The sequence below is a fragment of the Thalassophryne amazonica genome, chromosome 16 (genome assembly GCF_902500255.1).
Source record: "Thalassophryne amazonica chromosome 16, fThaAma1.1, whole genome shotgun sequence".
NCBI classification, from domain to species: domain Eukaryota; kingdom Metazoa; phylum Chordata; class Actinopteri; order Batrachoidiformes; family Batrachoididae; genus Thalassophryne; species Thalassophryne amazonica.
Genome location: NC_047118.1, coordinates 30,230,017 through 30,253,317, shown reverse-complemented (window position 1 = coordinate 30,253,317; position 23,301 = coordinate 30,230,017). Strand labels below are relative to the sequence as shown.

The following is a 23,301-nucleotide window of genomic DNA, read 5'->3' as shown; positions in this document are numbered from 1 at the left end:
AGAAGAGATGAACGCATGGATCAGGGTCTCAGCTTCAGCCATAGACAGGATGGGATGAATCTTCGCTATATTTCGCAGGTGGAAGAAAGCATTCCTAGTAATATTTCTAATATGGAGGCCAAAGGACAACAAAGGATCAAAAATTACCCCAAGGTTCCTCACTTTGTCAGTGTGATGTGACACACGAGCCTAGGCTGAGTGTTAACTGGTCAAATTAGTGCCGATGTCTCACTGGACCAAGAACCATCATTTCAGTCTTTTCAGAGTTTAAAAGTAGGAAGTTTCTAGACATCCAACTTCTCACTGCTGCAAGGCAATCTTCTAAGGATTTTATGTGAACGAGATTACCAGCAGTTATCGGCACATATAACTGAGTATCATCTGCATAGCAGTGAAAGGTAATCCCACAACGCCACAATATGTGCTCAAGGGGTGCTATAAAAAGGGAGAAAAGCAGGGGACCTAAGACAGACCCCTGAGGAACCCCAAATTTCATGTCACTAAGGTTAGAGGTAGTGTTACTGTACAAAACACAGTGAGAACGACTGGTCAAGTATGACGTCAGCCATGCAAGGGCACTCCCAGTAATCCCAAAATGATTTTCCAGCCTATCAAGTAGAATATGATGATCCACTGTATCAAATGCAGCACTGAGATCTAACAGCAGCAGAACCGTAGTGGTGTCCGAATCCATTGTAAGCAGAAGATCATTCACCACTTTAGTGAGAGCCGGCTCTGTGGAATGATATTTTCTAAAAGCAGACTGCAGTGGCTCAAAAAGATTATTCTCAGTAAGATAGTCTATGAGCTGCCGTGACACCACTTTTTCCAGAATGTTAGAGCTAAATGATAGATTTGATATCGGCCAATAGTTTTTCAATACACTAGGGTCAAGATTAGTTTTCTTAAGTAATGGTTTAATCACTGCAGATTGGAAATGTTTAGGAACGGGTCCAGAAGTTAAAGAAAGATTAATAATTTCCAGCACAATCGGCCCAAGAGTGGGCCACAGGTCCTTAAACATTTGTATTGGTATAGGATCAAATAAACAGGTTGTGCTTTTTGTTGACATTATGAGTTTTGTCAGCATGTCTAGAAAGATACTATCAAATTCTGTAAATCTAGGTAATACCTCAGTAGTGGCGCCCACCTCAATAGCATGGTGTAGTGGCTGGGTTAAGGCATGTTGGGATATGTTCAACCTAATGTTATCTATTTTCTTCTCAAAGTAATCTAGGAAATCTTGTGTTGTAAAAGCGGAGCGAGCTACAGGTGGTTGTCCATGAATAAGTGTTGCCACCGTGTCGAACAACAACTTTGAGTTATGCTTGTTTTTGTTGATCAAATCAGAGTAATAGGTCAGCTTTGTAGCCAATAATGCATGCTTATAGTCTAAGATAGCATCACGCCATGCAAGGTGGAATACTTCTAATTTTGAACAACTCCATTTCCGTTCTGGACCTCTTGCTTTATGCTTGAGGTCATGCAGGTAATCATTGAACCAAGGTGACTGCGATCTGGTAGAGTGCGGTTTCAACACAGGTGGTGCAATCATGTCGAGTGTCGTTTTGAGAACTGAGTTTAAACTATCCACAAGTCTGTCTACTGACTGGGTATTTGTCAAAAGTGAGGCTAAGACATCAGGCAGTCTAGCTTCTAGTTCCGTCTTAGTTGAAGAGTTGATGCACTGCTGTAGTGATAAATAAGGTTGTTCTTCCACTAAACACGGCAGCAAAACTGTAAACTTAATAAGTGAGTGATCAGAGACCACTGATGTAAGAGGCATGATGTCAATATTTGTGACAGCAATACCATGTGCGAGAACCAGATCCAGGGTATTTCTACTAATGTGCGTCGAATCCCAAATGCATTGCCGAAATCCTAATGCATCCACAATTTCCATAAATGGTTTGCAGAGGGGATCAGAAGGCTTATTTATCTTAAAGTCACCAATGATCAGAATGTTATCTGCTCTAGTTGACAAGTGAGAGATGAACGGACCAAATTCATCTAAGAATTCAGAATATGGGCCAGGAGGCCTATATACAGTGACAAAGTAATACGGCTGATTTTTATTCTTCTGACCTTGGCAATGTGTAATATCCTGAGCGGACCGGAGAATGAGATGCTCAAACGAGTTATATTTGTGACCCCCAACAGGTAATAAGCTAAACCTGGATTTATAAATAAGAGCAACACCCCTGCCTTGCATCGCATCATGAGGGACGTGACTAAATGTATATGCTGGTGGGCAGGCTTCATTTAAAGGGAGGACAGCTGTAGGTTTAAGCCAGGTTTCACATAAGCCAGTCATATCTAAGTGATGATCAATAATTAATTAATTAATCCACAATGATTTTTGAGGACAGTGATCTTATGTTAATGAGACCCAGTCTAAGGACCTCAGTGGGGTTGACAGTTGAATTGTTTGGGTTTAGGGGTGGTTCCAGAGTGGCATATATAAGATGCCTAGAAGTAGGTTTAGGTTTGAGACATTCCACGCATGTTGTAGGTAGCAGACACAAAATCTTTGCTATTATCAATTTTTACATGATCCAATATAGTAATGGGTATTAAGTTTGCAAAGCATATCCCTCTATGATTTTTATGGACACATCTACAGGAGCATGCAACAGTCTCAACTTGATTAATTTCCCTCCCTGGCAGATAAACTGCACTATCACCATAGTGGATTTTCTGCACTAATTTCCCCACTAAGCTAATGGATTTATACATATGGATAATATACATTTGTCATAAGCCTTGCAGGGTCTCTAATCACCTGCTCTGTGGCCTGCTGTAGATTCCTAATGTTACCCTCCCTGTAGAGCTCTATCTGTGTTTGCAGATAAGATGACGGTGCCTTCCCCAGTAGGGTGGAGGCCATACAGCATCAGCAGGCCACGGCGGCACCAGAACAAAGGCCAGTTATCAATAAAGCTAAAGCTTTGCTGTTGACAAAACTGCAGCAGCCACCTATTTAATGATGTCAGCCTACTAAATGCCACATCAGTACCCCGGGAGGGGAGGGGACCAGAAACTATTAATCAATGCTGACACATCTTTCTGGCAAGGTCACAAGTCCTCTCTATGTCCATTTTTGTGACCTCTGAGTGCTTCATCCTGATATCATTGGTGCCAACATGAATAACTATGTGACTATATCTCATGTCGTGTTCCTTCGTCTGTCAGCACCCTAAGATGGGATGCAATGTCAGGAGCTCTGGACCCAGGAATACATTTAATGTCAGCTGGTGTCTGTAACCTGACTTTGCAGGTGATAGAATCCCCTATCAGTAACGTCCGGTGTTTCGGGCTGGACATAGGAGTGGAAGTCACTTGTGGGCTCGGAGAATTCACAACAGGTAAATCCAGTGGGGAGAACCGATTCACAGTGGCGAGCGTGATCAGGGTGCCACAACTGGGCACCAAGCCCTATGGGGCTTCCTCTACCTCGCCACAGTCTGAAACCGTCCTCCACAGCCGGTGTTTCTAGGCTAATGCTAATGGGCTCACTAGCCGGCCCAGCACTAACCTCATCTGGAGTGCCCGTAACATTTAACTCCACTGCACTAAAAAGCTGCTCTAACTTATGGACACGGCTCTCTAAGAGAACCACCCTATCTTCCAACATCACATAGGATTTATGGAGGGTGTAAAGTAGGTAAAGTATTGTACTTTGTGCACTAGGAAATTCAAGAATATAGCCAAGCAAGCACAAGCTAACCAGTAATGAATAAGCTAACCACTCCTAAGGTTCACACAGATGCAAATAAATGAATTAAAGTTGAAAGAGTACATGAAAGAGTAGCAGAATATATAATATAAATATATATATATATATATATATATATATATATATATATATATATATATATATACCACTCCTAAGATTAATACAAGAGTAAAGTACTAAGCTAAAGTTCACAACAGTTACACTAACAGTTAACTAACAGAAGTACATAAAAAAAATGAAATGAAAAAATGAAAACAAGGGTCCGAAGTCACAACGCAAGCTAACTGCTAGTGAAAATGCTAGCCCCTCCTAAGATTTACACAGGAGTAAAATAATTACTTAAAATTCACAGCAGTTCGACTGAAAAACTAACAGAAGCATTAATCAATCAATCAATCAATTTTATTTATATAGCGCCAAATCACAACAAACAGTTGCCCCAAGGCGCTTTATATTGTAAGGCAAGGCCATACAATAATTACGTAAAAACCCCAACGGTCAAAACGACCCCCTGTGAGCAAGCACTTGGCGACAGTGTGAAGGAAAAACTCCCTTTTAACAGGAAGAAACCTCCAGCAGAACCAGGCTCAGGGAGGGGCAGTGTTCTGCTGGGACTGGTTGGGGCTGAGGGAGAGAACCAGGAAAAAGACATGCTGTGGAGGGGAGCAGAGATCAATCACTAATGATTAAATGCAGAGTGCTGCATACAGAGCAAAAAGAGAAAGAAACAGGTAAAAAGAACCAGCTATAAAAATAACGACAGGTGGGAAGGGAGGAGTTGACCAAGCTAGCGAATGCTAAATGCTAGCAAATGCTAGCTGCTAGCGAATGCTAACTGCGGTGTTTCTGATGCCTATACAGCTGACACAGACGTTCCACTTATTGACTCAGATATTCTGAAAGACATGCAACAACAATCACCACAGCAGGAAAAACTATGTGGTTGAACAAAGGGGCGACACTGAATTCCTCAAACATCTACCTCATTGATGACAGGCCCATCTTTCCTAAAAATCTTCATAAGACAGCTGCCATTGTGACCCATGGTCCTTGCCATGTGTCAACTGGAGGGATGGTATCACTGATTGAACAGCATTTTCACACCTTTGGGTTTAATTCCTATGCAAAAAACTTTGTAGAACATGCATTGTATGCATGAAACACAACCCTCAGGGTAATATGAGACCAAAAAGGACAGTTTCCACAGCCACAGTACCCATTTTAGACAGTACATATGGATTTCATTGAATTAAATCAAAGTGGTCCATACAAATACTGCCTGGTGTTAACTGATGCATTCTCCAAATGGGTTGAAATGATTCCATCAAGACATGCTGATGCACTGACAGTTGCAAAAGCAATCTGTAAAAACATTGTCCCACAATATGGGATACCAGAAACAATGTACAGTGACAAGGGGACACACTTCGTGAACGAAGTAGTGGAGAAAATGCATACCACCCACAAAGTGCAGGACTGATAGAACGCACAAATGGAACACTGAAAAGCAGACTGAAAAAATGCATGGAGGACACAGGCCATCCCTGGCCTGAATGCCTGGGCTTAGTGAAGCTGTACATGCACATAACACCGACCAGTTCAGGACTGACCCCAATTGAAATCCTCTATGGACGACCTTATAGGCTACCACTCTTTTCAATGGACTTGAAGATAGCAGATGAAGAACAGACTCTAGCTGACTTTATGAGACAAACTTTACAACAAAAAGAAATATCCAGTGCACATTCACTGCCGCCTGATTCTTTGTCTCCACAGGATAAAGTGCTGGTCAAGCCAGGAGATTGGGTGTTCGTGAAAGTCATCAAAAGAAAGTGTTGGTCCAGTCCACGCTGGGAAGGACCATATCAAGTGCTACTGACTACACCGACCGCAGTGAAGATTGCTGAAAGACCGACGTGGATACATCTAAGCCACTGTAAGCTGCAGCGTGTGCCAGGAGCCTCAAACGAGTAGTGGGGAAGTCTGACTACAAAGGGATTGCACCGTATAGGGGTGGTTCGTCTCAACGTCAGTGAAGCAGGGGGATCCCTACTCAATTAGGTGTGGTTCCCTGGCGGCACTGTAGCCTAGCAACAATGCCTGAAATGAATGAGCAGGGAGAGCGTGGCCCAAAGAGGCGTACTCATTCCTCCCATTGCAGGACAGGCTGTTGTGCTGTGGTCTTAGCATGTATGGTTCTGGTGGGACTAATGTTTTGGTGGATAGCCTAACAATGGATGCTACGTGTTCAACTGGCGAAACAACAGCTGGACACCAGAGAGAAACGATTCGTCGACACGCCGGAGACACCATGCCACCCATATGCCATGAATATGTGGTGGAGATTTGTGAATTACACTTCACACATGGCTAATCAATCTAACTGTTATGTATGCACTCACATGCCAGTGTCCAGCACTCACAATGGGCTACATGCTACAGTACCACCTCTTATTAAAATGGACTGTTTATTAGCTTTGTCTGCGCACCCAGGAATAAATACAGATATAGACCAGGTGAATTTTACCATCCCAATTAATATAACCGGGTTTTCCGCATTATTCCGCATAAATTGTTCAGCGAATGGAACACACGATGTAATAGCATGGCCCCAAGTAAAAAAATCCCTTACTAATATCTGACCTACTGATATACCACGCTTTTGACTATTGCGTGACAGCCAGTGCTTAATTTGTAAAGTGGGAGGTCCCGGAGTGCAGAGGATGGGTGGCTCTGGTGGAGAAAACCAAGAAGGGCGGGGGGGGGGGGGGGGGGGGGTGGGGCTTGCGAACAATGCTGTGTGCCACACTTAAAATAAACTGCACACCCACACAAACATGCACACACACCTTCACAAATGACACTAACACCCTGCCTTTTCCTCAAAAATTACTACATTTATGTTTGCTGTCTGTCTCTGTACTTTTCTGTTACTTTTGCGCTCTTTTTCATACTTTTCCCTCATTTCAAAAGTCACCGAACGCACTTTACCATAATATATGCAACATATAGCATAGTGTTGGAAAGCACGGGTTCTTGGCTTGCTGTCAGTGTTGAAATTTTTCAGAGTGAGGGCTTACATGAGAACCTACGGTAATGAGAATAAGCGGCGCACTAGTGTGAAACTTCCGTGTTTTTCCTCTGCATTATGACATCACAGGCTTATGTTTACCGTAATACACCATATATCATTGGAAAGCCCTTGGTGTTAGCTTAACAATGCACTTTGATACATATGGAAAATATGGCGTGGGCGCCATCGCCGTAGATAAAGGGATAAATAGCTGGCGGAGCCAACGTCAGAGGTTCCAGAGCGCGCGTCCGAGGTTCCGGAGCACGCTCCGGCTTGCTCCCCCTCAAATTAAGCCCTGGTGACAGCCAATGGTTCTAGATGATTAGGCGATGTTCCCAAATGGTTGTGCAATGCAACCTACACCTATTGTCGGTATGAGAATAAACGTGCCCAAAAACAATGCATGAATAATAATACCTGTGCCAACAATGCAACCTTAAGATAACTATTCTACAAGAAATCATTTGATGACAAAAAGTGGTGTTATAATTCGCCAGGATGTGGTTGATCTGCAATTGCTCCCTCCAAAAAGGGTAACAGGATACTAACTGATTAGTACTGGCTTTGCGGCACCAATGTCTATGCCCACCTCCCTCCACGTTGGGGAGGAACATGCGGATTAGTGTATTTACATGAAGAATTAGTTTACATCCCTAAACATTTATGGTCAACCTCTACGCTTAAATTCAGGGAAGCCCACAATATCAAACAATCCAAGCGCACCCTAGTTGATACTGTAGGAGACATACCCCCAGATAAGCGCATCTTTGGAGACGGATGAAGGGTTTTATTCGGCTTTGTTCCTCAAGCTGGAGTCAACCTAGTGGCAGATCAAGTGGAAATGACATGATATAGTTTCTTACGTTTTATGAACTCCACCCTCGCTATGGCAAACGCTACGATGGAAGAAATAAGAGCCCTCCGACTTATGGTGTTACAGAACTGTATGGTTCTGGACTTGTGGACCGCACCGCAAGGAGATGTGTGTGCTATAGTGGGCACAGCGTGCTGCACTTTCATTTCAGATAACACCACTGATGGAGGAGCTATCACCCGAGCCTTGCGAGAAATGACTGAAGTTCGGGACTCAGTTGAGTCCACCATGCATTCCCACCACTGGGACTTCTGGTCCTGGTTTTCTTCTGGTACCTGATGGCAACTACTGCTCAAAGTGTTGACTCCGGTCTTTGTAATAATGGCTGTATTTTTCGTGTTATTCTGCTGTGTAATACCCTGCATCCGTTCCATGATTGTTAAAACTATAGCACAAACATTTGTCCAATGCAACATTCTTCAACTCCAACACCCCAATGCCGCTATCAATCTTTAATGCGAGATGACCCGGACGCCTATGATGACACGACTTCTGTGAATCAGTAAAGCAAAACTTGAGATGACATCCATTCTGTTCATGATGTTGTAATTAAAAATGTCACTGGCAAGAGATTATAACTGATGTTTTAGAATGGTGTTTTTGTACATACGTGTTCATAAATGTCATAAAATCTTGTTCACGAGTGAGGGACGGATGGAGCGTGAGATCGATAGACGGATCGGTGCAGCATCTGCAGTGATGCGGTCGCTGTATCAGACCGTCGTGGTGAAGAGAGAGCTCAGTAGGGGGGCAAAGCTCTCGATTTACCGATCGATCTACGTTCCGATCCTCACCTATGGTCATGAGATTTGGCTCATGACTGAAAGAATGAGATCGCGAGTACAAGCGGCCGAGATGAGTTTCCTTAGCAGGGTAGCTGGGCGCTCCCTTAGAGATAGGGTGAGGAGCTCGGTCACTCGGGAGGAGCTTTTTGGGCTGTCTTTACGACTCTCTGGAGCCTCTCCCTGTCTGCAGCAGTACACCTGCCGTACCATACTGTGATAAAGTATGTCAGGAGGCTCTGAGTGGATGCTCGGTAGAAGATCAGCAGCAGGTTGGAGTCTAGTTTGTGCTTCCTGAGGACTCTCAGTAAGTGTAGCCACTGCTGAGCCTTCTTGGTGACTGCTGTGATGTTCAGACCAGGAGATATCATCAGAGATTAGGACACCAAGAAACTTAAAGATGTGAACCCTCTCCACACGTTCGCCATTGATGAAAAGGGGGGGAGTGGGTCGGTGCTGTGCTTCCTGTAGTCAATGATGATTTCCTTGGTTTTCTTGGTGTTCAGTACGAAGTTATTATCTGAACACCAGGTTGCCAGCTTCAGGACCTCCTCTTTATAAGCTGTCTCATCATTCTTAGAGATGAGTCCGACCACAGTGGTGTCATCAGCAAACTTGACGACCAGGTTGTTTGGTGGGCCGAACTGCAGTCGTAGGTGTAGAGGCAGTATAGGAGGGGGCTCAGCACACAGCTCTGTGGGGAGCTGATGCTCAGCGTGTGGGTGGAGGAGAGGTGGGGGCCAAGTGTCACAGTCTGGGGGTTGGTCAGGAAGTCTTTGATCCAGGCACATGTGAGAGTGGGGAGGCCAAGAATGTCCAGTTTTGTAGTGAGAATGTCTGTGATTGTTGTATTGAAGGCTGAACTGTAATCTACAAAGAGCATCCGAACGTAGTCTGCTGCTGCTCCAGGTGGCTCAGCGCAGAGTGAAGAACTACGGCGATGGCATCCTCTGTGGATCTGTTTGCATGGTATGCGAACTGGTGAGGGTTGAAGTCTGGAAGAAGATAGTCCTTGATGTGCTGGAGAATTAGTCTCTCGAACCACTTCATGACTACCGGAGTAAGGGCCACCGGACGGTAATCATTCAGACTGGTGATGGGAGACTTCTTCAGCACAGGTATTATTGTGGTTGCTTTGAGGCAGGGCAGGATAACTGCTGGTCCAGAGAGAAGTTGAAGATCCTGGTAAAGGTGGGGTCAAGCTGGTAAGTGTACACTCTGAGCACCTTGCCAGGTACTTCTGTCTGGGCCAGCGGCTTTCTTAGGATTCACTGCCAGGAGCACCCGTCTGACTTCATGCCCCTGGACAGTAAGTGGAGTGGGGCAGGAAAGCAGTGGGGATGGGGGCAGAGCTTTAGCGGATGAGTGCCGCTGGGATGTATCAAAATGGGCAAAGAAGCAGTTTAGCTCCTCTGCCAGTGGTGCACTCAGATCTCCTGTTGACACATCACAGCCCACAAAGTTTGTGATGTCTTTTATGCCCCGCCACACCTCCCGTGTGTTGTTGCTGGCTGGCAGGTGGGACTCTATGCGCAACCTGTGGCCCTCTTTAGCCCTTCTCACTCCTCTTTTCAGGTTAGCTCGAGCAGCGCTGTACAGAGCTCTGTCGCCAAACCTGAAGGCTGCGTCGCGGGCCCTGAGAAGTGTGCGGACTTGGCTGGTTATCCAGGGTTTCTGATTTGGGAAGACCCGGATGCTTTTGTCCACAGTCACATTCTTGACAGAGAACTGGATATAGGGCTGGGCAATACCATACTGTGGCATATAATGCACCTCTTTTTGCATCATCTGGTGCTTCTCAGGGTTCACTCTGAAGGGGTGTTGCTTTATGAAACTGCATCATCAACATCAATATCATGGTGCAACACACTGGTACAGGTGGGAACATCTGAGAAGAGTCCAGTATGCCTGCGAATAATAGCCACAATGTCAGCATGCTTGTCAAAGTCTAGATAGGAAAGATGAACATCCAGGTTTGACAATAACTCAGAGTTCAACAATCTTCTTTCAGGAACATATTTTTCCCACCCACACTGTATCCTCGGGTTCTGACACTGTGGTAGTCAGCCCAGCAACAGATTTCTGACCGGACAGGACATCATTCCTGTTAAAATAAGGCTTGAGAAGATTAATAAGACATAAACATTCTTTCCTCTTCCTATCAGGGGTCTTAACCAATTAACACTCGGAGGTCCAAGCTTTTCTCTTCTACCTGTAAAGCCCACGGAAAGTCAAATGACCCTGGCTAGCTGACTTGGCTAGCCACATTCTTGTGTTTGCATAAAGTCCATGGAGAGTCAAATGACCCTGGCTAGCTGACTTGGCTAGCCAGATTCTTGTGTTTGCATATTTGCTGTCTGTGTGTTCTGAGACTTCCTTGTTTACATAACAGAAGTAGCTCTCCACAGGGGATCTTGGAGTCACTTGCCTGCTTAGCTGAAAGGGCTGCGTATGAAGCAGGAGTTGTGTGCAAAACGTGTAAAATTACAGCTGCCTAGTACACCTATTGCTACAACTATTTGTGCACCACAGCGGCTGAAAGATCTGTCGTTCTGGATGTCCCAGCTGGACAACATGTACTGTGTTTGGATAGACATGGACTAACAACTGCCCACTGTGACGCATGTGTGTCTGCTTCATGTGGACATAATGACATAATAACAGTGTGGGGACTGTTAGTCATTGTGAGTGACTGTAACTTGTACCTATTGTATATATTTTGGTTTTCTGGTGTGTTTTTTGGTACATTTTGGTACATTTCAATAAAATCCAGAAAACAAAGTTTCTTTTGGTGTGTTTTTTGGTACATTTCAATACAACTCAGAAAACAAAGTTTTCTTTTGGTGTGTTTTTTGGTACATTTCAATACAATTCAGAAAACAAAATTTCATCTCTCCCCCAGGGTAAAGTTATTTATCCACCTAAGCACAAATCAGCAGCCCTTTCAGACAGCAAATATGCAAACACAAGAATGTCGCTAGCCAAGTCAGCCCCTCCCCTGAGGTGTTCTGAGACTTCCTTGTTTACATAACAGAAGTAGCTCTCCACAGGGGATCTTGGAGTCATTTGACTATCTGTGGACTTTAGAGGTAGATTGGATTGGTCATTTGACCAGACCTTGGCCTTCTGGGTGTTAATCAGTATTACTGACTTTCTGCTCAATCTCAAAAGGCCCGCTATATTGAGCATGCAATGCAGACCCAGGAAGTGGCAGTAGAACCAGTACTCTGTCCCCTGGAGAAAACAGTCTGCATTTAGCTTTCTTGTCAAACCTGTGTTTCATCTTTCCTTGAGCCTTCTCCAAGTTTGCCTTGGCAAGCTCACATGCCCTCTGGAGTTTGGATGTGAAACTGCACACAAACCGCAAAAGACCAGAGTGAGCAGATGTATCTCAGCAAAGAAGTGCTCACTATCACAGATTTATACTGGTTTGTGAACAATATTTTGAGGGAAATGATGATATTGTGTATATGGAAAAAGTTTAGATCTTGAGTCTTCATCTCATACAAAATGGGCAAAACCAAAGTGTTGCGTTTATATTTTTTGTTGAGTGTATGAACATCACTGACATGCCTAAACGCTTTATTAATGAATTTAGAACTGAAAGTCAATAATCCGACCAGACCTTCATTGTTTCATTCCAACTCCATTTTGGTGGTTGTACTGAGGCAAATTACAAAAGCTGGCTGACTGTCCAAATAGTTATGGATCAGAGTGTTCATTTTTTGTTTTTTTGTGTGCACTTAAGTCAAAAATGTACATATTTTAAAATGGCTACTGATTTTTGCTGTGTTGCTTGGCTGTCTTACTTCTCCAATCATCCCGTTCCATATGCCGTGGACCAGCTTGCCATGCTTGCCATTGGTGACCAGGTAGAGGTCGTAGGAGAACTTTATGTTGCGGGACAATTTCTTCAGGATGTCGATGCAAAAGCCCTTACAGCACAGTTTGGTGTACGGCTCAGTTTGTCCTACAATACTGAAACAGAAATGGAGGGGTGGGGGAAACAAACAAATGAGACATAAATGTGATGTTCGGTAAACTGAGTATACACAATTAGGCTGAATGTTAGTTTTGAAAATGATGAATTATGCCTTTCAACACCTACAAGTTATCAGATAGTTTGTCTTGATTGGTACTTGTGATTTTCTCCCCACAGGGTGGTGAAGGAGAGACATCACGGAAGATCTGACAAATCCATGGGATGTACCACCAGCAGATAGGCGAGGTGGCTGACTTCAACAAATCACGGGCAGGACTGATTGACAGGAGAGAGGCAGCACAAGAACAGGGTTTGAGTACGAGGTCCACAGAGGATGCCATAGCCGGCAGGACCCTTTGTGCAATTTGCACAACAATGACCCTGAGACAGTCCACCATATCGTGGCAGAGAGCAAGATGCCAGGTGAGAGGCACAATACAGTAGCTGACATGGTGTACAAGAACATCTGTACCAAATACAGATTGGAAATACCAAAATCCATGTGGGGAACACCACAAAAGGTGGCTGAGAACAGCAGAGCTAAAGTTTTGTGAAACGTCAAGTTCTATACAGACCAGAAGAGCTCAGCTGTGCTAGATGTTACAATTTCAAGTGATCAAAATGAACACGAGAAGACAGAAAAAATATCAAGGGCCGAAGGCAGAACTACGACAGATGTGGAAGATTTAATTCAACCTTTATTTGACCAAAATTGTCCCATTGAGATCAAGATTGCTTTTGCAAGGGAGACCTGGGCAATTATAAAGTTTCCACTTCATCTAACCTACATGCCTTAAAATGTGAGAGGACACCGGAGTATGCAACATGCAAACTCCAGGTGGTGGTGTAATGGTTTATGTATTGGACTGGGACGCCAGTGATCCGAGTTTGCTTCCCGATTGCAGCCACGCTCCTAACTGGCACATTCAACAACAGTGCTGGGGAGGAGTGAGAGACATGTGGTGTGGCCCCGTCTGGAAACAAGCTTTGCACTTTCATTGGCTACCCACAAATGTGATCCTCTTCTCTTCTTCTTCTTCTCCACACAGAAAGGCCACAGTTGGGAATCAATCCCATGGTCTAATTGCTGTGAGGCAACAGTGCTAACCACTAAGCCACCATGCTGCCGAAGATAAAGGCCACAGTCATCCCAGTGGTAATAGGCATATATCAAGCATGTGTTCACAAGGTTCCTTAAAATCTAGTCTTGAGGTGACATCACTTTCTACTATGATTGAATTAAATTGCTGTGACCACCCTCAAACCAGAACAATGGCTCCAGCTGATTTCTTGGTGAAATATCTATGGTCCCTGTCCACCACTGGACAGTCTATTTACAGATCAAAATAATTTGAAGTGACCTAGTCCATCACAGCAGCTTATACTGGCATGGGGTGGGGGTAATCAATTTGTGCCATCCTCAGTGTTGTGTGATGGAGGCCACAGCTCTTGGAAAGAAACTGTTCTTCAATGTGTACGGTTGTGTCTTGATTGTCCTGAATCTTTTAGCCCTATTGGGAGAAGGTCAAACAGTTTGTGACCTGTGTGGGTGTGGTCCTTGATGACGCTACTAGTCTTATATAAACCCGGGCATAAATTGTGTCCAAATCCGGGAGCTTGGTACCCGCAATTCTCTCTGCACTTTTAACTAACTATTCAGCCCAAGTCTCTACTGTTTGTCTGGAGTGTAGCTGGAGTACCACAGTGTAGCACTGTAGCAGAGGATGCTCCCTATTGTGCTCCTGTAGAAGTTCACTAGGAGCTGAGTGGAGAGTCTGAGTCTGCTGAGTTTCCTAAAGAAGAAAAGTCCCTGCTGAGCTTTCTTTTCTATGTCAGAAGTCCTTTGCAGGTCCTTTTGTGATGTGGAGGAATCTGATGCATTAACCCACTTCAGTTCCTCTCCATTAATGTGCAGGGGAATATCACTGCATTAGTATATTGCTTACATTAAGCTAAACATGATAAGGGGGTCTGTACAGGTGGTGGTGATTACGGTGCAAATGCCACTCTTTTAAAACCCAATCTTAAAATATTATCAGCAGGTTTTCTGTGCTAATTAACTTAAAGGTTTCACTGATCATAATGTGGGCTGCTTTGCAAGAAAGTGACCTCTGTATGCTTTTCTAAAATTTGTCAGGATGCTGACAAATTGTTGACAGCATCCTGTCACTGTGAAGATGAAGGATATATTAACCAACTCACATCTGTCATCATTCTGTTGATAATACAGGACAACTGATTTTGAACCTTCCTTCAGCATATTCAACATGGTATAATACATTGTTTGAAGCAGTCTCTTTGGGATTGCCTTGTGCACAGTCCAGAGCCCACAACAGCTACCTTATTGGTGTCATTCAGGAATTCATATTTCACAAGTGTGTGACATCATTAAACTGGCTTCAATGATGTAGTGAAGGCCACATTAAAGTCTGGGGCATATAGTCTTTTGAAGAGTGACAGATTAAGCAAGAAACAAAATACTTCTGTCTCTCAAATTCAAAAGAAGCTTCATTAGCATGACCATAAAGATAGTACTGCCAAAGCATTTAAGCTGATCAAAGTAATTTGATCATTTTCAACATGAAAGTCACATCTTCATCAGAGTCCTAACTCTGATGAAGATGTGACTTTCACGTTGAAATGTGAGTCTCTTTTGTATACTTTGTATATACTTATTTATTTTACACAACTTCCCAACTTCATTGGAATTGGGGTCATCGATCATTTTAATGATTATTTTGCTAATCTGGGGGAAAAATTTAGCAAACTCAATTGTACCTTCTAATATGTGTTCTTGGGATACTTAAGTGCTCAGAAGCTCCTGACAACTGCTACCTTCTTGCCCTTATTGGACTATGGCGATGTTGCATATAGGTGTGCTTTATCCAGTCTGCTGTCCCTGACCCCACTGTATCACTGTGCCCTGAGATTCATCACTGGTTGTAGCCACCACACCCACCACTGTGAGTTGTTTGCCAAAGCAGGCATGCCCTCTTTGTCTGCCAGGTGTTATACACATTGAATGATTCTGGTTTAGAAAACTCTTATTGGTTTGGTTCCAACCTATTTATACAGTTTAGTTCAGAGATTTGAAAGCCGTTATGCTCTGCATTCGAATAACATGTTATGTGTTTGTGTACCTTTATGTATGCTCTGAAGCAGGAAAGAATGCCTTCAGTTTCTCAGCTCCCTCTGATTGGAACGTTCTCCCATCCAAACTGAAACTGTCCAGACTGACTTCCTTGAACACCTTCCAGTCTATTTTATGAAATCGCGAATGGAATCCTTTTACGCAATGCAATTTTTTACACAATTTATCATAATTGTTGATCCTTTCTCCCTATAAGGCTGCAAATGATGATGATGTGACCCACACAAAAACCATCATCACCCGGGCCAACCGGAAACCATGGCTGACAGGTGATGTCCACAAGCTGCTGAGAGCCAGAGACAAAGCCTTCAAAGCCGGGGATGAATCTGGCTTGAGAACAGCGAGAGCCAACCTGTCCCGTGGCATCAGGAAGGCAAAAAAGGACTACACACAAAAGATAACGTCCCACTTCAAGACAGCAAGGACGCACAGAGCGTATGGCGAGGCATTCAGGCCATCACTGACTACAAGCCAGCACCACAGAGCTATGAGAGCAACATGTCTCTGCTCAACAACGTGAAATGCTTCTTTGCATGCTTTGAAGCACTGAACACCACACAGCCACAGAAGACCCCACCCCCTCCCCATGACCAGACCCTGTGCCTCTCTGTCGCCAGCGTGAAGACACTAGTGGCCATCAACACCCGCAAATCAACAGGTCCGGACAACATCCCTGGTCACGTGCTGAAGGACTGCGCAGAGGAGCTTAAGGATGTCTTCACAGATGTCTTTAACACTTCCCAGAAGCAAGCCGTTGTTCCATCATGCTTCAAAGCTGCAACCATCATAACCTGTGCCAAAAAAAATCAGCTCCATCCTGCTTCAATGACTACCGTCTGGTGGCACAGACACCCATCATCATGAAGTGCTTAGAACGGCTAGTCATGTCACGCATCAAATCCATCCTCCTCCCCCCCTAGACTCCTCCCAGTTTGCATACAGAGCCAAGCGATCTACAGATGACACAATCTGCTCAGCTCTGCACCTAGCCCTCACCCATCTGGACAAGAAGGACTCATAGGACACACCAATTAGTTAAACTGCAGGAATGTCTTACAGACATAAAGACATGGATGACCTCTAATTTCCTGCTTTTAAATTCAGATAAAACTGAAGTTATTGTACTTGGCCCTACAAATCTTAGAAACATGGTGTCTAACCAGATCCTTACTCTGGATGGAATTACCCTGACCTCTAATACTGTGAGAAATCTTGGAGTCATTTTTGATCAGGATATGTCCTTCAATTCGCATATTAAACAAATATGACTGCTTTTTACATTTGCGCAATATCTCTAAAATTAAAAAGGTCTTGTCTCAGAGTGATGCTGAAAAACTAATTCATGCATTTATTTCCTCTAGGCTGGACTATTGTAATTTATTATTATCAGGTTGTCCTAAAAGTTCCCTGAAAAGCCTTCAGTTAATTCAAAATGCTGCAGCTAGAGTACTGACGGGGACTAGAAGAGAGAGCATATTTCACCCATATTGGCCTCTCTTCATTGGCTTCCTGTTAATTCTAGAATAGAATTTAAAATTCTTCTTCTTACTTATAGGTTTTGAATAATCAGGTCCCATCTTATCTTAGGGACCTCTTAGTACCATATCACCCCAATAGAGTGCTTCGCTCTCAGACTGCAGGCTTACTTGTAGTTCTTAGGGTTTTTAAGAGTAGAATGGGAGGCAGAGCCTTCAGCTTTCAGGCTCCTCTCCTGTGGAACCAGCTCCCAATTCGGATCAGGGAGACAGACACCCTCTCTACTTTTAAGATTAGGCTTAAAACTTTCCTTTTTGCTAAAGCTTATAGTTAGGGCTGGATCAGGTGACCCTGAACCATCCCTTAGCTATGCTGCTATAGACTTAGACTGCTGGGGGGTTCCCATGATGCACTGTTTCTTTCTCTTTTTGCTCTGTATGCACCACTCTGCATTTAATCATTAGTGATTGATCTCTGCTGTCTTCCACAGCATGTCTTTTTCCTGATTCTCTCCCCTCAGCCCCAACCAGTCCCAGCAGAAGACTGCCCCTCCCTGAGCCTGGTTCTGCTGGAGGTTTCTTCCTGTTAAAAGGGAGTTTTTCATTCCCACTCTCGCCAAGTGCTTGCTCATAGGGGGTCGTTTTGACCGTTGGGGTTTTTCTGTGATTATTGTATGGCTTTTGCCTTGCAATATAAAGCACCTTGGGCAACTGTTTGTTGATTTGGTGCTATATAAATAAATTGATTTGATTTGATATGTGAGAATGCTCTTCATAGACTTCAGTTCAGCGTTCAACACCATAATACCTCAACAGCTCATATGCAAACTGGACGTGCTGGGGCTCAGCACTTCCCTTTGCAACTGGCTGTTGGACTTCCTCACCCAGAGGCCACAAGCAGTCCATGTTGGCAACACACCTCAAGCAGCATGGTATTAAACACAGGGGCTCCCCATGGCTGCGTACTCAGTCCACTGCTCTTCACATTACTGACACATGACTGCACAGCAACCCACAGCACAAACCACATAGTGATGTTTGCGGACACAACTCTGTTGGGGCTCATGACCAAGGGTGATGAGACTCACTACAGGGAAGAGGTCAACCTTCTGACCACATGGTGCAGAAACAACAACCTCCTGCTGAATGTCAGCAAGACCAAGGATTTGTTGTTGACTCCTGGAAAGGTCACACCCAACACCTGCCACTGACCATCGAGGGTGCTGCTGTGGAGAGAGTGAGCAGCACCAAATTCCTGGCGGTGCACATCAGTGAGGACCTGTCCTGGCCACCAACACTGCATCCCTGGCAAAGAAGGCCCAGCGGTTTCTCTACTTCCTGCGCAAACTCAAGTGGAAAAGTGCTCCACCAACCATTATGAGCACTTTCTACCGTGGCACCATTGAGACCATCCTTTCCAGCTGCATCACTCTGTGTGGCAGTGGACTCAGTGGCTTCCATTTCTCTTGAAAAACATGCCTGCCCTCCAAGTTCATCATGTCGAGGATTATCTTCTCTATGGGTGTGGATATGAAGAGCTGAAATGGTGATTCAATATCATCAGTTCTTTTACAGTAAATCTTGTCAGACCAGGAGTCATTTTGATTATATTAGAAGATGACAATCTGCCTTGACTTTGGTGTGGTGATGCTGACCATTTTATTTCACTGTCTTTAGATGTCCATGTCCCCTGTGTGGATGACGATTGTTGCATTTCTTGGTTTTCATCTGATGAAGGGACACCGGCAGACTCATCCTCTGAATCCTCCTCATCGTGGGAAAATTGACAATCTGGATCATCAATAGCATTGTCCTCTGGCTCTGAAGGATCCTCTGTCTCTGGAATCTCTTCCTCTGCATCACTATCCCAGTTCATAAGCTGCGACAAAACTTCTTCAGATATAAATCATGGAGCTCATTTTGGTGTATTTCTCAAAAAAAACATGGAAACAGTGACAAGAACAGTGGAGAGAAGGTCCCTCTTCCACCACACCTGGTTCTGAATGGCTATTCAGAGACAATCAAAATAAAGTAGATCAAAGAGACATGTTTATTTTGGATTTGAACAGCCGCTGTGTGTCTGGGTCAAAATGACCCACATCATCTTTGTATACAAACTCTGTGCAGACACTCCACAACACATCAAAGTGTTCAGACTTTACACAGCAGTTCATGACACTAGATGAGGAAAAGTCATAAACTTTCATGTGAAAAAAGTGAGGATAACCTGCACTTTGGCCAACACAAAAATTGAAATGGGTCAAATTGACTCGCAACATAATACAAGAGTTTTAAAAAGTGGTGCAAAGCTTCAATTCAATTTCATGTCAGTGTTCAATTTTTTGGTCTTTTTGTTTGTGTATGCATGCTTAACAGAGACTTTTCTGACTTTCTCAAAGTCAGAATGCAAGCTTGAGCAGAAAGTCACTCTGGCACTGCCACATTCCAATCTAATGGCTGCACTTACATATCAAACATAAAAAGAGGTGCATAAGAAAAGGTGGCCTAATGAGTTGTAAATTACCCCAGCAGTGCCATTTGGCACCCTCCGGTCAGAATAGGAGGTAGGAGAAAAGGCTGGGTTTTCGAGTGTTAACCAATCAAGGGCCAGTCCTCTAATACCGCACTTCTGTAATTTATTCAATAGTAAGGTGTGATGTATGGTATCAAATGCTTTCTGCAAATAAAAAAAACCTCCTACAGTGTATTTCTTCTTCTCTGTTGCATTTGTAACCTGTTCAACAAAATTGACCAAAGCCAATGAAGTAGTGCGATTTTTCCTAAAACCATACTGATGTTCACTAAGATTGGGTTGTTTAGTTAAGAAATCATTCAACCTCTTTACAAATATATTTTCCAGAATTTTTGAAAACTGTAGTAACAATGAGATTGGCCTGTAGTTTGAAAAAACATGCTATCACCAGATCTGAACAATGGTATCACCTTAACCTAAAGGATTTTAGGGATTTTCATTTTAGAAGGACATTTCCCAGCCATCACTGACAAATTACAAATGTACGAGGTCTGTCCATAAAGTATAGGTCCTTTTTATTTTTTCAAAAACTATATGGATTTCATTCATATGTTTGTACATCAGACATGCTTGAACCCTCGTGCACATGCGTGAGTTTTTCCACGCCTGTCGGTGACATCATTCGCCTGTGAGCACGCCTTGTGGGAGGTGTGGTCCAGCCCCCTCATTGGAATTCCTTTGTCTGAGAAGTTGCTGAGAGACTGGCGCTTTGTTAGATCAAAATTTTTTCAAAACCTGTGGGGCACATCGAAGTGGACACGGTTCGAAAAATTTAGCTGGTTTTCGGTGAAAATTTTAACGGCTGATGAGAGATTTTGAAGTGATTCTGTCGCTTTAAGGACTTCCCACGGAGCAGGACGTCGCGCAGCGCTCCCAGGCGCCGTCGTCAGCCTGTTTCAAGCTGAAAACCTCCACATTGAAGCCTCTGTTGACCTGGAAAGTCGTGAGAGAACAGAGAAGTTTCAGAAGAAGTCAGTTTCAGCATTTTATCCGGATATTCCACTGTTAAAGGAGATTTTTTTAATGAAAGACGTGCGGGCGGATTTGCACGTCGGCTTGCAGCCGGAGCAGCGCGGCACAACAGGAAAAACACCTCCGTTGGAAGCCTTAAGGACAAGTTGGAACATGCCCAACTGTTAAACAATTTCTCAGATACTCACTCCACTGAAAGCCATCAAAAGCCGCCTGGATTTTACAAATGGTTATCAACACGGAGGTGTTTTTCCTGTGGCGGCGCATCGCGGCGGCTGCAAGCCGACGTGCAAATCCGCCTGCACGTCTTTCATTAAAATAAATCTCCTTTAACAGTGGAATATCTGGATAAAATGCTGAAACTGACTTCTTCTGAAACTTCTCTGTTCTCTCACGACGTCCCGGTTCAACAGAGGCTTAAATGTGGAGGTTTTCAGCTTGAAACAGGCTGACGATGGCGCCTGGGGGCGCGACGTCCCGCTCCGTGGGAAGTCCTTAAAGCGACAGAATCACTTCAAAATCTCTCATCAGCCGTTAAAATTTTCACCGAAAACCAGCTGAATTTTTCGAACCGTGTCCACTTCGATGTGCTTCACAGGTTTTGAAAAAATTTTGATCAAACAAAGCGCCAGTCTCTCAACAACTTCTCAGACAAAGGAATTCCAATGAGGGGGCAGGACCAGTCCTTCTCAAGGTGTGCTCACAGGCGAACAACGTCACCAACAGGCATGGAAAAACTCATGCATGCGCACGAGGGTTCAAGCATGTCTGACGTACAAACATATGAATGAAATCCATATAGTTTTTGAAAAAAATAAAAAGGACCTATACTTTATGGACAGACCTCATAAGTCAAGGGTTTAATAATACATTCAATAATGTTTTTTTAATAAAGAACATATCAAGGTTGTCACTGTCAATTGATTTTTCCCTTTTAACTTGTGAACTATGTCAATAATTTCAATTTCATCAGTTTCACTAATACACATTGAATCCAGAGTTGTATTAATTGTTTTGCTGTTGTCCAAAGAGCATGTTTTTGAGGAAACAAATTTGATGTTTTTACCCACATTGACAAAATAATTATTGAAATGATCAGCAGTAGTTTTATTTTGTTTACAGTTTTGTCAGAATCAGTATGAAAGTAAGATGGATAATTGTTAACACCTTTTTTCTTTTTAATAATTTCATTTAAAAGCTTCCAGGTGCTTTTAGTGTTGTTTTTATTTTTTTCCAATAAATTGCAATAAAACTGCTTCTTACATGTTTGCATAATGTTCGTTTGTTTTTATATGTCATATTTACTTTCAGCTTCTTTTGTTCTAAATTTTATAAACTGTTTTTTTTTTTTCTTTTACATGCCTTCTGGAGTCCCTTTGTAACCCAAGATTAATCAATTTTTCCTATTCCCAGTTATAGGCACTTGTTTTTCATACAAGTTAGAAATAATGGAAACAAACAATTCATATGATTTATCAATATCCTCACAATAAATGTTACACCAATCATGATGCAATAAGTCCCTTCTGAGGTTTTCAATAGTAGCATCAGTAATTTTCCTTTTGAAAGTTACAGTTTGTTTTTGTTCCTTTATATCAGCAAATGATTTGAAAGCTACGAAAACTGATAAATGATCACTGACGTCACTTACGAGCAACCCACCTGTTAAGTTGCCTAGTAGCATTTGTTAATATATTATTGATAAGTGTTGATGAATTTGTAGTTATCCTAGTTGGAAGTGTGATTATTGGAAACGCGCCCATACAAAGCACAGAGTTTATAAATTCTGTTAAATGTGCCTGACCATGAGGATCAAGTAAATCAATATTAAAATCACCACAAACAAATAAAAGCTTATTATTATTGTGTTGTACATTTCAGTTAATTTATCCACACAAAAATATTTAAATTTGATCCCAGAGCTCTATAAATACAACTCACAATTGTTTTTTTTTTTTTTTCACATATGATTTCCACTGTAATGCATTCCATAGGGCATCGAAGACTCCACTGGATTTTGGAAGTGATCTGGATCCAGATCTGGCTTCTGGATCAAGATTTCACTTTATATAGGCTTTGAGGTATTTCTTCAAAACTACTTCACAGATTCTCACCACATTTGTACCACAGATAGACATTAGGGAATGGAATGTCATTGTCCCAAGATCCTAATGACATGAAATTTCCTGCATGGTACAAATAATGCTCAAAGTACATTCTGGAGTTGACCGTGGGATTAAAGAGAATGAATGCACACATGCATTTCAGTAAAAGTCCAATTCCAAGTGAAATCCATCCAAGTAAAAGTCCAGTTCCAAGTAAAATCTGGGAAAACATGACAGCACGATGACACAATGTGACTGTGACATTTCCCACGGAGATCATCTGTCCTGAGCTTCCAGTGGAAAAATTATACTGGACGCCATGGGCTGCTTGGCCAAAGGAAGAGGGGGAGATGTGGCGGCATGCGCCAAAGACTAAAGAGACAGGGCATCTGTCAGATACCCCTACCTACGATCATTTTAGCCAACGTCCAGGCACTCCGAAAAAAAATTGAAGAACTCCAGGCAAACGTCAAGTTCGTGGAAGAGTACAAAAGTGCTTGTATTCTTGCCTTAACGGAGGCTCAAAGAACAAGACTTTCAGTCCGATTTGGAATTAGACAGGTTTGGGGAGCCTTTCCGCCTGGATAGAGACCCCTCTGTGAAAAGCAAATCGCTAGA

General features: G+C 43.2%; 1 protein-coding gene across 1 annotated transcript in view; it reads right to left on the bottom strand.

Moving 5' to 3' along the window:
- Positions 1-23,301, bottom strand: part of grin2ca (glutamate receptor, ionotropic, N-methyl D-aspartate 2Ca) — a 432,253-nt gene that overhangs the window by 281,349 nt on the left and 127,603 nt on the right. Inside the window, exon 6 of the mRNA XM_034190478.1 lies at positions 12,275-12,443. Coding sequence (XP_034046369.1) covers positions 12,275-12,443 — 169 coding nt within the window. The remainder of the gene's footprint in view (positions 1-12,274; positions 12,444-23,301) is intronic.